The sequence below is a fragment of the Pogoniulus pusillus genome, chromosome 7, assembly GCF_015220805.1.
Source record: "Pogoniulus pusillus isolate bPogPus1 chromosome 7, bPogPus1.pri, whole genome shotgun sequence".
Classification (NCBI taxonomy): Eukaryota; Metazoa; Chordata; class Aves; order Piciformes; family Lybiidae; genus Pogoniulus; species Pogoniulus pusillus.
The window spans coordinates 22049253-22064139 of NC_087270.1; the positions used below are offsets into that span (position 1 = coordinate 22049253).

General features: G+C 46.9%; 1 protein-coding gene across 9 annotated transcripts in view; it reads right to left on the minus strand.

Annotated features, from left to right (window-relative positions):
* Positions 1-14887, minus strand: part of SERTAD2 (SERTA domain containing 2) — a 101829-nt gene that overhangs the window by 20484 nt on the left and 66458 nt on the right. For 6 of the 9 annotated variants that reach the window (XM_064146191.1, XM_064146190.1, XM_064146192.1 and 3 more), the window contains one exon: positions 7812-7919. The exons of 1 other annotated variant lie outside the window; for it this stretch is intronic. Coding sequence is in view for 1 of the 8 variants with exons in the window: in XM_064146184.1 (XP_064002254.1) it covers positions 3689-3802; positions 4063-4067 (119 nt within the window). In the remaining 7 variants the exon portion in view is untranslated. Of the gene's footprint in view, positions 1-3688; positions 3803-4062; positions 4378-7811; positions 7920-14887 lie in introns of those variants that run through there. 2 more of the 9 variants (XM_064146184.1, XM_064146193.1) reach the window with 2 other exon arrangements.

The following is a 14887-nucleotide window of genomic DNA, read 5'->3' on the forward strand; positions in this document are numbered from 1 at the left end:
GAAAGAAAACAACCCACATCACCACTTTTCTCTTTGTAGTCTACTGTCTTAAGAATACAGTTTTTTAATCCAACTTTATTGGAAGGAGAAGATGCTAGATGAAATCAAATAAATCTTACAGGTGTGAAAGCAAAGTAAACAGGCTTTGACTCCTAATAATTATGCATACAGAGACTATTGCCATTTGATACCACTTTAAAACTCAATTCTAGAGTAGTATTAATGATAATTTCCTCTTTAAGTCCACTGCTCCTCAACACACTGATCATATTATACAGGTTGGGAACCTCCGATGTGACATGGCACCACTTAGGGTTTTACATACCAAGCAGAGCAGAGTTCTGAACCTGGCCTCTTACTCAGAAGAGCAATGGTTTGAATTTGTCTAACACAGGGTTCTTGAGCATGGTTTTAACATTGCTGCAGCAGGCCAAATCTACCGCCACACTGAAGCAGTATGTGGTGGTGGCTGCTGTCTCAGCTGAGCCTCGACCCTCAAAGAAGAAACACTTAAAATCCAAAAACTCACACACTGATGACTTGACACCTTCAGTCATTTCAAGTCATCCTTCTGCTCATCATGATTTTACAGCCATTTCTGAAGACGATGAGACTGTACCACCAGCTGCCCAGTACTCCTGGAGACCACCCCATCTCCCTCCTTTGGAAATGCCCCTCAAATCATCTCTCTCCCATGCAGGAATTCCCCTTTGCACTGGAGGAAATCTCCCAGAAGCATCTTCACAGCTCCTGCTGGCCACTTTGCAATGACACTAAGCATCTGACATGTACACTGGGAGCCACCAGTGAAGCAAACATCATTGAGCATCTTCTGTTCTGCACACCACTTGATACCGGTACAACCAATCATAAGACAAAAGGGCAGGGACCCTGCTGTGATCAGTACTATACAACCACAGGACACACGGGCCTATTTCTTTCACCAAACCTCTGCTGTCTCCCAGCCACAGATTTGCTTTGGACTCTGTTTTGCTCGACTGCACCCAAAAGCAAAGTTAGGGCTTTCCCTCCTGACTTGTGCTAAACAGCCAGCATTACAATCTTACTATCTATCATAGCGTTCGCAATGCTGAGCACAAAAACTGGCCTTCTTCACTAAAGAAATAAGGAACTAACACATATTAAGGGTCTCTCTCTCCTTGCAGAAAGCAGGTGCTTCTTGGTAGCAGTACCATTTCTCTGAGTGATGGAAGCTCAGAAATAAAACAAGTGGCAGCAAACATGCAATGATACTCCCATCAAGAAAATGAGCACCATTCTCAGACAAGCAAATCCCATTTTCTCCACACTATTAATTAGCAAAAGATTCACCTACACTCAAGATGTGTGCCTACTGCCAAACTGCTTACGCTGAAGCTGGACCTTGCTCTCTCCTTTGGAACTCTCCTGATCTTTGGACTTGGTAGCTGAAAGCTGCCATTTCTGGCACTTACTTGCGTGCATGATCACGTTAAGGAACCACTGCAACTGAGGCTGTCTCCTCACAAGCCAGCTGATTACACCTATAAAGCTGAGTGAAAAGAAGGTGTCTCTTTTGCTCCCCAGCCCTTATAGAAAGTAGATCACCAGAAGACTACTTACACTTTCAAAGTACTGCATTCTTCTTGCTTGACAGATTACACTTTAAGATGTTACATAAAAACAAAAATAGTCACAAGTATTTTTTGGATCACCTGTCTAGCACTAGCACTGCTGGAGCTGAACTGTGCCAGGAGTGTTTTTACATCAGTGTGGAAAAAAAAAAGTCAGAGAGTTCCTAAAAAAAAAAAAAGGCATGTGTCCCCCCCACCATTTATTATTTATTGGAAAAAATAAAAGCAGCTTGTGTAAATTACGGCAAAATCCTTCAAACTAGATACTACCTGAAATCTGCTGTACTTCATCGTGGAAATAAAATGAAATTAGAATGTTGAGGGGTTTTGTGATATCAAGACATTATCTCAAGCTCCATGATGCCTCTCAGACAGACAATTCCAGTGCTAGGGTTATTTACTTTATTATTTCCATCAAAACACTAAAAAACAGTCATTATTTCACCTTTCCCCTGTTAAAAAGAGCAGGCGTACAACAGGAATACAACTACAACTTCTAATAAATCAGTACCTACAGATGTACTTGAAGCTCTCTAAAGATTGCTTCATCTACAGAAAAACCAGAAGTACCTACGGCTAACAAGTTTGGGTTTGTTTGTTTTTAATCGGCTCCACAGAAAAAGAAATCAGCTTGACATGAAAGAAAACACACACAGATGCACAAAGTCTAGCTTCATTTGTACTCGCCTGGACAACGGCAGGATTCCCTAGGACACACTCCTCAGATACCTGTCCAACAGCACAAACTGTTAACCCTTCTCCTACCTCTACCAGCACCACTACTCGCTGATTGTGTTACATCAGATCCCAGAGACCTTATGATGTAAAAATGTATGCACTGTAACTTCAAGCAGAAAGGGCTACTTTCAGTTTACCTTGCTTAGTCAAGTGCTTCATTTCTACAGCAACGTAATTACAAGCAGCAGCAACTTTAAAGAAAATACTAATCCCTACAGTTTCTCTGACCATGTGAATGCTTCCCGTGCACTTAGTTAGCAACTGAGGTGCCTCTGTCAATTTGGTACCCTAGGTGCCTGGGGTGCAGGTGAATTTCTCCCCCTCAAGGAAAGAAAATAAAACAGAATAAAAAGCTAGTAAGTGTCATTTGAACTCAGACAAATAGAAATTGCTTGCTTCCACTTGAAAGACACAAGCACACCACCAATGTTAGGGGATGGCCAAGCATATTCTAAGGTGGCCAAATCCATCAGCCACTGACAGCAGTGAGCGCCACCCTGCTGGCTTCACCAGGCACTAGCTGAAAAAAAAGCCCGAACTTCCCTGATGCCGAGAGCTTTCCACTTGTCTGAACACAGAGTGCCACATGCAGCAGCTCTCGTGTGTTGTGCTGAAGTTTGGGGAAAGGGGCTGACAGCCCCCCGCGCCCCCGGGGTGGGAGACGAAATGGGCAGATTCACTTTATTTTACACTGGCAGATGACCCATAGCTATTAATCAGACACTAAGGGTCCCAGGGGACAACACAAAACCCCCTCGATAGATTTCCAACAAAAGTGGCCGTAGATTTTCCATCTGTGCTTCACAAAACATAAGCAGTGCCAGCAGGTAACTGCACTCCCTATTTTCTCGCTTAAGTAGAACTTATCTTTCGGCTCCTGACACGAATAAAGCAGCAAACATTCTAAAGCAAACTCACATCGCAAAGGGATTCTTCTTTCCTTTTTTTGCCAAGCATTTTCCCACCTTGAAAGCAATCTCACGAAACACGTTTCTTTGTGATTGGTTCCAAAAGATGAGCCCCCCACCCCTGGCCCCGAAGCCTGTTTCTATGTGCTTGGCGCTGCTCCCGAGGAGGACCCAAGTGCTCAGGGAAGCCAACGCTAATCCCCTGCCCCAGCACCAACCCCTGCGAAGGTTCAGCCAGGCGGGTCCTGCCCAGCCATATGTCAGCTTTGCTCCAGCCCAGTGAAAGTCTCCCCGAGGCCCTCTGGAGCTCTCCTGCCACTGTGGAAGGCACTTTGGGGGTTCTCCCGAGGCCCCTGCTCGCTGGGTAAGGGAGCAAAGGCTCGTCTTCTCCTGGCTCAAGAGGCTCCGCGACGCACACCCTTCACTTACCGGGGTAAAGCTGGGTTCTGGCAGTCCGATGGAGCGCAGCCCTTGAGACCACAGCACTCCCCATAAAAAACTCTATTCCAACTAGACTCAGACACCTGCTTCGGCCCAGGATCCCTGTGTGTCGCCGGGGTGGGGGACGAAAGGTATTTTAAGCGCAACTCTCTTCTCTGTTCATCTTGGCACAATCCCCCCCGCCTCCCCACCACCAGGATAAGAGGAGGAAGACACCCGCCCAAATTCAAAGGTAGAGATCAAGCAAACCCCGATGACTCGCAAAGCGGAGGTGGGTGCCGCGGTGTGTGTGTGTCCCCCCCCCCCCCGCTCCCCTGTCGCCGCACGCCGCTGCCGCCACCCTGGCTCCCAGCCCCACTCACCACATGCAGCTCCACCTGAGAACTAACGCATGGAGCTGGAGGGGTAAGGAGGGAAGCTCGGAAACTCTCGCCCTAAAGCAGCTCCATATGTCGCTCCCGCGCCGCTCCGGGGAGGGGCCGGCTGGGATGCGGAGGAGGAAGAGGATGAGGAGGAGGAAGCGGCAGGCGCAGGCGGCGTGAGGGTTTAAGCCTCCGCTCTGCCCCGGCGGCTGCGATCACGCAGCATTATACAATGGAGGAGGAAAAGAGGGAGGAGGCACCAGCCCCGGCTCCCAGCACTTGCCGACAGCACTGACGACAGGGGCGGCTCCGACGAGCTCCTCGCCCTCAGGCCCGCGTCAAAGCTCCGCCTCGGCCCCAGCCTTTCCCCACCCTCCCCCTCCTCCCCGCTGCTCCTCCTCCTCCTCCCGCCGCGGCTTCCCGCGCAGCCCACGCGTGTCTCTGCTCCGGGTGGGCGGCACGGCCCCACAGCGCGGCCCCCTCCGCCGGCACCGCGGGTCCCCCTGGGGAGCGCTGTGCCCCGGGCCGGGACAAAGGCCGGTGCCAAGGCGCCCCAACCGCAAATATGACAAGTATCCCGGCTATCCGGCGGCGGGGGGACGCGGCGCGGCTGCCCGGGCCGCCCTGCCTCCCCTCGGGGCTGGAGCAAGCCCGGGAGCTCACCTGGGAGGCCCCATGCCGTAGGATCCTCGATGATAATGTGGGCACAAAAATGAGGCCGCACGGAGATCACAGGGTGACAGAACCGTTTCGGTTGGAAAAGACCTTTAAGATGATCGCTTCCAACAGTTCTCTAACTCTGCCAAGTCCGGAGCTAAGCCATGTCCCTCAGCACCACATCTCTGCCTCTTTGAAACACCTCCAGGGCTGGGAATTCAGCCACCTCCCGGGGGAGCCTCTTCCAGTCTTTGAGAACCCTTTCAGTCAAGAAGTTTCTTTTAATATCCAACCTAACCCTCCCCTGGGGCAAGGAGGCCATTTCTTGTCCTATCGCTCGTTACTAGGGAGAAGAGACCGACAGCCACCTGGCCCCAGGCTCCTTTCAGGAAGCTTGCAGAGAGCAAGGTCTCCCCTCAGCCTCCTTTTCTCCAGGCTAAACCACCCCCTCAGATGCTCCTCCCAAGACTTGTTCACCAGACCCTTCGGATGTTTGAGTGCAAGGAAGACATGGGGGAAGGGGTGGGGGGGAGCTCAGAACCAGGCACTATCTGGGAAAAAAAGACAATTGTTCTAAGTCCCCCCAATGATTGTGTTCAAAACCGACCGTAATCCCAGCTGAGATCATAAAATGCAATTCAAACACCTCACAGCTTTGGCTGCAGCCCCACATCATTCACGTTCCACTAAATCAGGTGTACTTCAGGACAATCAAACTTAAAGATCTAGCATAAAGGTGATTATTAGCCGTTAATATCACTACTTGCTTAGGTATTATACTCAAAACGGTACGTAATGATCTGTGATCAATGGAGCTGATAGCTTTGTTAGATAACAAGTTCAGTTTTCAGCTAGAAAACAAAAAAAAAAGGAGATACTTGATGAGGGTACATTTCTTTGAAGTGGAAACTGCATTTGTCAAAAATCCACAAGGGAAAAAACCTCAAACAAACCAAGGACTCTACAATTAAAACAGCAAGCCTGCCAAATCACAAGGAGATAAAGTGATGATTTTATGAGTTCTCAACATTGTAACTGAAAAGACCCCATCTAACTGAGGTTTAAACACCAAGGCTTAGATTTCAGATGATACTCTGCTGAAATCACTAAAATGGGATGAAAACGGCATTAGATCTAAAATACCACCAGTTCTGGAGGCCTCAGCAAGTCCTTCTCCTCCCACCCTTGCTACCAGCTATTCCTTTGAGGAGAATCAAGCACTCCCATCCTCGTCTGCAGTACAGAGGTAGGCCTGGACCAGATCTGCAAAGCAGCTCACGAAGTGCTTGCTGAATTTTCAGGAGTGACTTGCAAATTGCTTGCGAGCTGGCAAAAATTAAAAGCAGAACTTCCCTTGGCTGGATACTTGCCAGCAGCAAGGCACTGAGATTTGGTCCTTCTATTTAGGGAAGCAAGTCTAATGGTTGGACTTGATGATATTAAAAGTCTTTTCCAACTGAAGCAATTCTCTGAGCCTACGGTTTTTGAAATCACAAGAATCATTCTAAAAATCACTAAATGAAAGATTCATCCTCTCTGGAGCTCGGGTGGACTGGTACCTGTGCTCAGTGAGCAGATGGAATATCTGTAATACTTGCACATTTTTGACTGGGATGGCTCTTTGCTAGATCCACTGAATTTCAGCACCACATTCTGCCCTCCTTTACACTGGATTTGTAACACAGCAGGATCTGGCCTTGCGTAATGACACTGCGGATGCACGCAGCCAAGTGGTGCCTGCCTTCCTGAGCTCAAAGTCCACAGGAGGTTTACAGTCCCTGTGCCTGGGTGTGTGCACACTATCACCAGCATCATAGGCAGAACCACAAACATTTGCTAAATAAGCAGCTGGGCTCCAGTCCGGGAGCCACGGCCCTGATCTTGCCATGTTATACTCAGCTGTAAAAGGCCCCAGCCAGTATTGTCTGAGTTTTTAACTGATTCTGACTTTGTGAGGCTGCTTCAGTTTTATGCTAGCACAAGAGAAAACTCACCACCCCTTCTGGTCCCTACTGTAACGTCCCATGGCCTTTCATAGCAGCAGTTTGTAGTCGGGCTGTAGTTCACATTATTCCTAGTACAACCTGCATCCACACTCAAAAGCCTCCTCAGATGAGCGCAGGTCATGATGTGAATGGATAGGAGCACAACTCCTTCTGACACTTCACACATAACGGAGGCTTCATCATGGCAGGATGGGGTTAGGCTACATGAGGTGAACAATCCTACTGCCACACCGCCCCTCACATTGCCTCATGCCTGATTTAAGGACACCTTTCTGCCCAAGAAACTCCATTCTGTGGCTCCAGAGCAACATGGCCAGAAAAGTGTCTTCAAGGCCCAAACTCATTTGGCTCAAACTTGTCAGTAAGCACTGAAAACCAGCCTGCTGTGAAAGGAAGGGTAGCCAAGAGCCTGCAGGAGTCAGGGGAAAAGTCTGAGCATCTGCAAGGAGGAGCCACTCAAAACACATCCCGTTTTGGAATGGGGCATGCAAGGGCTTCCTAAGGAGTAGCAGCACAGATGTAACTGTGCAGCCATAGTCTTGATGCCATCCCTCCAATTGCTCACACATAAAGGACAGGGATCTACTGGACAGAGTCCAAGAGAGGGCTATGAAGATGATGAAGGGGCTGGAGCACTGCCCTATAGGAGAGACTGAGGGACCTGGGGCTTTTTGGTCTGCTGAAGAGAAGACTTAGTGGAGATGTTTATAAATATCTGAGGGCCGGGGTTCAAGAGGGAGGGGACAAACTCTTCTCAGTTGTGCCCTGTGATAGGACAAGGGGCAGTGGCACAGGAAGTTCCACCTCAACATGAAGAAAAACTTCCTTACTGTAAGGGTCACAGAGCACTGGAACAGGTTCCCCAGAGGTGTTGTGGAGTCTCCTTCTCTGTAGACTCAAGACCCTCCTAGATAAATTCCCGAGTGACCTGCAATATACTATGATACTGGTCTGGCAAGAGGGTTGGACTCAATTATCTCCAGCAATCCCTTCCAACCCCCATGTCCTGTGACCCTGTGATGATGATGAAGGCAGCATGCTGAAAGAGGAGGAACCAAACCGATTTTTTTCAGCAGTGGTACCAACCTGACGTGGGCCACAGATGTGGTCTAAGCGCAGCCTTTTCTTTAAGCAAGAATGGTCACAGCTTGGCTGGTTGAGGCCAGGCTTCCCACAGAGCATTCAAAACCCCTCCTGTGTTAAAGATAAATACACAAACAAAGAGAAATCAAAGATATGAAAGGCGAGGAGAGAGAAGACAGGCTCTGGACTTCACAGGGCAATTCATCAGAAATACTACAGACTGCCAGGTAACTTCTGCCTGTCAACGTGTGTTAAAAAGGACACAGTGGCAACATTGAGTGTGCTCCGATGTTGGCAGCCCTCCTCGTTCTGAAAAAAAGAGGCTCTGAACTGCTTCCTGTGTTTCTAATCATACCCTTGGCCTTTTGCTTTCTAATTGCAGCACAGGTTAATGCTGTGAGATGTCATCAAGCCAGCACAGCATCTGGGGAAGAATAACCCCATGTATCAGTACATGTTTGGGACTGGCCTGCTGAAGAGCAGCTCTGGGGAAAAGGACCTGGGAGTGCTGGTGGACAGCAGGCTAACCATGAATCAGCAACATGCCCTCAGGGACAAGAAGGCCAGTGAGTAACATCCGGAGGTGCATGAAGAAGACTGTGGCCAGCAGATCGAGGGAGCTTCTCCTCTCCCTCTCCTCTGCACTGATGAGGCCTCATCTGGAATACTGCATCCAGTTCTGGGCTCCCCAGTTCAAGAACAGCAAGAAACTACTGAAGAAGGTCCAACAGAGAGCCTCCAATGTGATGAGGGGACTGAAGCATCCACCTTAGGAGGAAAGGCTAAGAGAGCTGTGGCTGTTTAGCCTGGAGATGAGGAGACTGAAGGGGGGATCTCATTAATGCTGATCAATAGCTAAAGGGCAAACATCAGGAGAATGGAGGCAGACTCTTCTTAGTGGTGTTCCTTTGCCAGGACAAGGGGCAGTGGACACTAACTGGAACATAGGAGGTTCCATGGAAACATCAGGAAAAAATTCTTCCCTTCAAGGGTGGCAGAGCACAGGGACACACTGCCCAGAGAGGCTGTAGTCTCCGTCTCCGGAGGCATTCCAAAGCCACTTGGATGTGTTGCTGTGTGATTTACTCTGGGTGATCCTGCTCTCACTGGGGGTTGGACTACATGGCCTTCTGAGGTCTCTTACAGCACCTACCATTCTGTGATCTTCATTCTCTCTTTGGATGTTTTTGCTTCTGTGCATGCTTGAGCTAGCAGGCAAATACCTAATACTACCCCCAGAACAGAAAACTTTTACAAATAAAGACTTCATTGGCCTGGTAAGTTGGGAAAAGATAAACAAAGGATCTGTTCATGGCCACGGATGCTCATTCTCCTAGAGCAACACTCCCCACCAATCAACGTGAGTCTCAAGTAAACAAGCATGCCACAAGCAAATGAAACACTGCTAAGACCCTGAGCCATCCCTGTTCAGACCAGCTCAGGCCTAGGGTGGACACCAACTGCACAGAGCAGGCCTCTTATCAAGCAAGGCTCAGGCATCAGTAAAAACAACCCTCTCAAAAGCACTGGATGCTGCATTACTGCAGGCTGCACCCATTCACTAGCAGGGAGAGAGCTGCCCCTAGGAGCTGAGCTGCTTTCCTTGAGATTTCAATTGCTTTTTTGCCTTGTTTTTTCCATTTTGTTGGTGCAACTCTCCCACTGTAACAAGGCTGCCCTACAAGTCCCAAGGCACAAAGGAACTGGTTAAAACTGAAGGAAGGAATGCTACCCTGCTTCTCACTCCAATTTTAGCTTTTTTCCTCTTCATTTTCTGCTTTAGTTCATGTTTTTCTCCTTTAATGTTTCTGTGGCAGTAGGAGAAACACTGTTCCCTAGAATGCATAATATGCTTAATTATCATTCTCTGCTAGTTCTCCAGGAAAAAAAAAAAAAAAGGAAAAAGAAAAACCTTACAAAAAAACCTAGAGGAGAAATCAGATTAATTAATGAGTACAACCAAATGCAGCCTTAGTTCTAATGCAGTATCATATATTATATGTCCAGCTGGGCAGTTGATCTTACTTGGGTGAAATGAACAGAGATGCAAAAAAAAAACCCAAACCATGGAGCTCATGAATCAATATTCTGAGAGTAACTAATCCCCTTTTGTACAGTTATTCTAAGCCTTCCTACAGACTTTGATTCCAACGTCGGTTCCCAAATCCTGCTTTTGGCTTGGGTGACACAGGATAGGGCCCGCACAGTCTAGTAATAGAAAGCTGTTGCTTGGCAGTACCAAGGGTTGTGCCACGTGGTAAATTCATGAAGTAATTAAGAAAAAAACCCAAACCCTTAATGTCAAGATAGCTCTCAAACAGTCAGACACAGTAAAAAATCCCCAGTGTGTGGCGAGGGTGGCACATTTTCATCTGAAAGTAAGGTTTGGTGATTTAGATGCTTTCCAAAAGGACTGCTCTTCACATGTTAAATGATTAAGGAAATAGTATGGAGCAGGATTATTGGGAAAGAGGAAAAAACAATAACAACAACAAAAAAGCAAAACAACGACACAGCATGCATTAGCTGGCTTAGTCAGAGGAGGTTTTGCTGCATTCCTCACGCTTGGAGATGACTCCCTCCCTCTGCAATTCCCTGTGCACTCCCAGTCCTCTGGAGACTGCTGGTGTGCATCATCCTCACTGCTGCTGAAACACTCTGTCCTCTGTTACAGTTTTGGGCTGCCTACCATTGCTGTGGATCTTTTCACAGCTTTTTGCCTTTTCATAAGCATCCATGTTCTTTCCCAAATCCCACTTAGGCTCTTCTACTTGCAAGATGTGCTCCACTTCTGCACTCAGGCCAGAGTGTTTGCACCAAGCACATGGGCTCCCCTTTCCACTCAAGACACAGTGGCTTGTACTTTGCATTGAGCTGAGTTTTAAACAAATTTCAGGCTGCTATTCTTCCCCTTTCAGTGCTCGCTCTGCTGTCTCCATCGAAAGCACAAGTCATTCTTTTCTGGAACACTTGGTTACTCTTTTAAAGAGAGGCTGTGCTGATCTCCTGATACCCACTCTCCTGCTGGAGACAGTGGATTTAGAGAAAAAAAGAAATCTGGAGATAAAACCCAAGATTCTGTTTTACCACTAAGGTGGGAATACTTTTAATAACCATAACAAAACACAGGAATGGTGGGGCAAAATACAGAGAAGGCCAGGTTTCAGGCCTAATTAACCACTAGTGTAAACAGATGTCCTTGCAATCAAGCCAGAAGACTTTGGCCACTCAGTAGTCTTTAGCTCAAACCCAATATGAGCCTGGAAAACCTTAACAACATGGGGCTGTCAAACATGTGAGCCACACATGCTTCAACACGAAGGTCATCACCATCTCACTCACGCTGATACTACTACCTGCTTCTGGGTCACCAGGGGAGAGCAGCTCTACTGACCTGGCTTTACTGGGTGCCCTGCACATACTCACAGAACCACAGAATGTCAGGGGCTGGAAGTGACCTCAAAAGAGCATCTAGTCACCCCCCCACTGCAGATCAGGATCGCCTAGAGCAGATCATGCAGGAACACAACCAACCCTTTTCTGAAAGAAAGGGCTCATCATGAAACAATGTATTTTTGGAGTGCAGATTCCCCTCACACTCTTCTTGAGCAGTCTTGAAACCTGAAAGAGGCCTGGCTGCATAGGTGATTGAGAACGTGTTTAGCAGTGCTTAACCCTGCTGAGATGCCAAAGGCTTGATAGACCAAACAAGGCCACCAGCAGGGTGATTGTAGGCTGCTAGAAATGGATGCTCGGGTTCAGATTTGTCACATTAAAGCACTGTTGAGTGCGTAGCAATGTGTCTGGAGGCCGGGAGGGCAACACCAAAATGGTGTTGTGCCTACAATGTTGATGTTACAGAGCATTGTAACGTTATATAGGAGTTAAAAGGCGTTATAAGGAGTTAAAACCACATAACTGGGGTCCACACTCAGGTTTCTTACCAGAAAAAAAAAAGAAGACAACCTTATTTAAAGACATGAGTTAATACACTGACTTCAAAACACCTCTAACTGCTTCTGCTAACTGCAATATGACCTGTAGAGCATATTAAAGCTCCTAAACCATCTGTGAGGTTTCAGCATTTTGTTTCTGCATCTTCTGAGAGCCACTAGATCCAAAGGACGCTTATCAAGTAGGAGAGAAGCATTTTCAAGGTAATTTGCAATGATAAAGTCTTCCTTTGACTGCCCCAGGTGCAAAATTCTTTGCAGGGGCTGTTTATCTGTACTCCTTTCAGACAGAGGTTTCTGAGGGTCTAATTTCAAGTGAACAGTGAGTGACTTCTTAAAAAGAGACCAAAAAAGAACACAATATGAAATGACAAAAAAGGCTTAAATTAAAAAAAAAAAATAAAATCAAGAAACCAGAAGCTGAATCTTCAGGGCCAAATTTAAAAGAGGGAAAGAAGGAAAAAAAAAAAAAAAAGGGGGGGGGGGGGGGGAAGGAAAAAAAGAGTGGCAAAAACCTAGCACGAGAACATCAAATGTGGCATAAACTCCCACTGCCATTCTGTTCCACTACAAATAAATTAAGATCATACAAAACTGAACTCATTGAGGCAGTGCAGTGACTGCACAAGTCTTTTTGTTTTAACCCTTCATAAAACGCGCACATTCTTCAGATAGTGGGCTAAGAGTCAGCAAAAACTTGTCCCGTATCTGCAGGTAAAGAGGCTGTGGGTGAAGTATGTACTCTTTAACTCTACCTAAACCCACTCCTGTAATAGTCAGAAAAGCAGCTTCCGGAAGAAAAAGGGAACTGCACAGATTAATATAGGTTCTCCTCTACCCTGTTTTATGCTCTCTTGCTTTAAAGAAAGCTCTTCATTTACAGTGGCCATTAGCCAAAGGCCATGACAGATTGACGCCTGATTAGTATCCCCAAGCAAAGATGAAACACCCAATCACTGCAAACCCACCCAGTACTTAGGATCTGGAAGAAAACGGCCAGGGGAGGTTTAGGTCGGAGATTAGAAGACGCTTTGTCACTGAAAGGGTTTTCAAACCCTGGAACAGGCTCCACAGGGAGGTGGTTGAATCCCCATCCCTGGGGGGGTTTAAAAGAGGCAGAGATGTAGTGCTGAGGGGCACGGTTTAACACCAGACTAGATGGAGTCAGATAATGGTTGGACTTGATCTTAAAGGTCTTTTACAACCAAGATGATTCTATCATTCTACCACCAGAACAAAGGAAAAAGAATCCACCATTCATCATCACAGTCCATTTCCCCTTCATTTCATACTCTCTCCCTCCCACAGTGACTTTAGGGTGCTAATGTTCTTGAAATATGGCAGGGGGTCTGGAAGAGGGAGGAGGCTGCTTTCCTGTCTGGTCACCTCTATATGGCCTAAGGTGTCAGAATTTGCAAGCAAAAGAACAATGAAGCAACAACAAAAAAGGGGTATGGCAGAGAGCTAGGGAACCAGATGAGCTTCATAAGGCACACTGCTCTCCCCAAAACCAGAAGTGGCTTTCTGAGACCGTCATAAGCAGCTCTCTCAAACAGTTTATATAAATACACACTCACCCTCCCCCCGTTTTAGTCTTCGTTGGGGAGCAAAGCAGAAACTCGGTAGGAGTACAGAAAGTTGCAAGCCAAAGGAAGGGTGCAGAGCTGGTGCTGCTGCTGAGTGCAGGGCATTCCCCGAGTTGATCTCTGGATAGCAGCAGCAGAAAATACCATAACGAGTATCACTGAAGCGCTCTCTCTGGTTCTTGTCCCCATCATGAACTTTCCCAGCACAAAGAGGTAGGCAGAAGGCTCCTAAACTTCTCTTTCATAGGGAGATTTGCTTTCCTATAGAGAGAGAAGGGTTCAGCTTTCCAGGACAGCTGCTACTAGGTTTATTTGTAGAAGGAAAGGTGTGAATGACTGAGCCAGGACCTGCCCCCAAGAGCAGCCAGCAGCCAAGTACTTCACAGAAAGGCACCCATCTATTTGCTGGGTACCCTCTGCAAGAAGTTGAAAGCCAAGTCAAGGAGGGACGATTGTCCATCTGCTAATGCTTCGTGCCCCAGGGCATTTTCTAATCATCTACACCCAAGGGACATTCCTAGCGTGATTGCTACTAAGATTAAAAAGTCATCCTAAAGCCAGTTCCTTTGCTTGCTTGCCTATCCCTAGAGTCCAGTATTATTAACCTGCTGGTTAAACCTTTTTCTTTTTTTTTTCCCCGCCAACCTGCTCTTCTGCCAACTTTCCATCACTTTTAACTGGATGTTCAGCCCCTGCCATAACAGCAAAAGAAGTTAAACAGATGTCAGTGCTGATAATTCGATTCCACACACATACCCGAATTCTATTCCCGTGCAGGTCAGCTGACAGAAACCTCTATTTGCTGGCAGAGGAAACTCTCATCTGAGCAGCCAGGAAAGTGCAAGTGCCCACTCCTACTCTAGTTGTGGGGTTTGCAGAAAGACTGTCCCCCAGCAGCTAGTGGGGAGGTAATACCATTGCTTTACCCCTACCAGCACGAAGGGAGGTCTGGCATTTGATGTTTGTTTTGGTTTTAAAACCAGGACAACCCAAACTAAACCATCTCTGTTAGAGAAACATTGTCTTCCCCGAGATGTTCAGGTGAAAGACCTCAGACTCCCAACATATTTTTGCTAGCTGTCACAGCTGATGTGGGTGAAATCATGAGAAGGAAATGCATTTGTTGTTCTGAACTGGTGTTTTTTTTTCCTTTTTTCTTTCATTTAGCAAAGATTCCCCTTAAATAAATGGAAGCAGGGAGATCTTGAAATAAGCCTTAGCAAGTTTTAATCACACTTTTTCTTCTTGTGAGCAAGCCATCACTCAGTAGCTAGGTGGTTCTAAATAAAGAACTCTAGTCAACAACAGGAAATAACTCCCACAGAAAAAAAGGGCAGAATACAAACTCTCAGCAACTCTTGTACATAGCTCACAACGGCCTTTTGTTCCACACATATTAAGTCTAAAATCTTTACTTTTCAGAACATGTTCTTACTCTAAGCAACTATAACTACTTTTTCTGGTCGCAAGGATCTCCGTTGCCTTTCTGCCAAAGCAGTTACATTTAGCAGCTGGAGAATTATGAGAGAATCCAATTTCA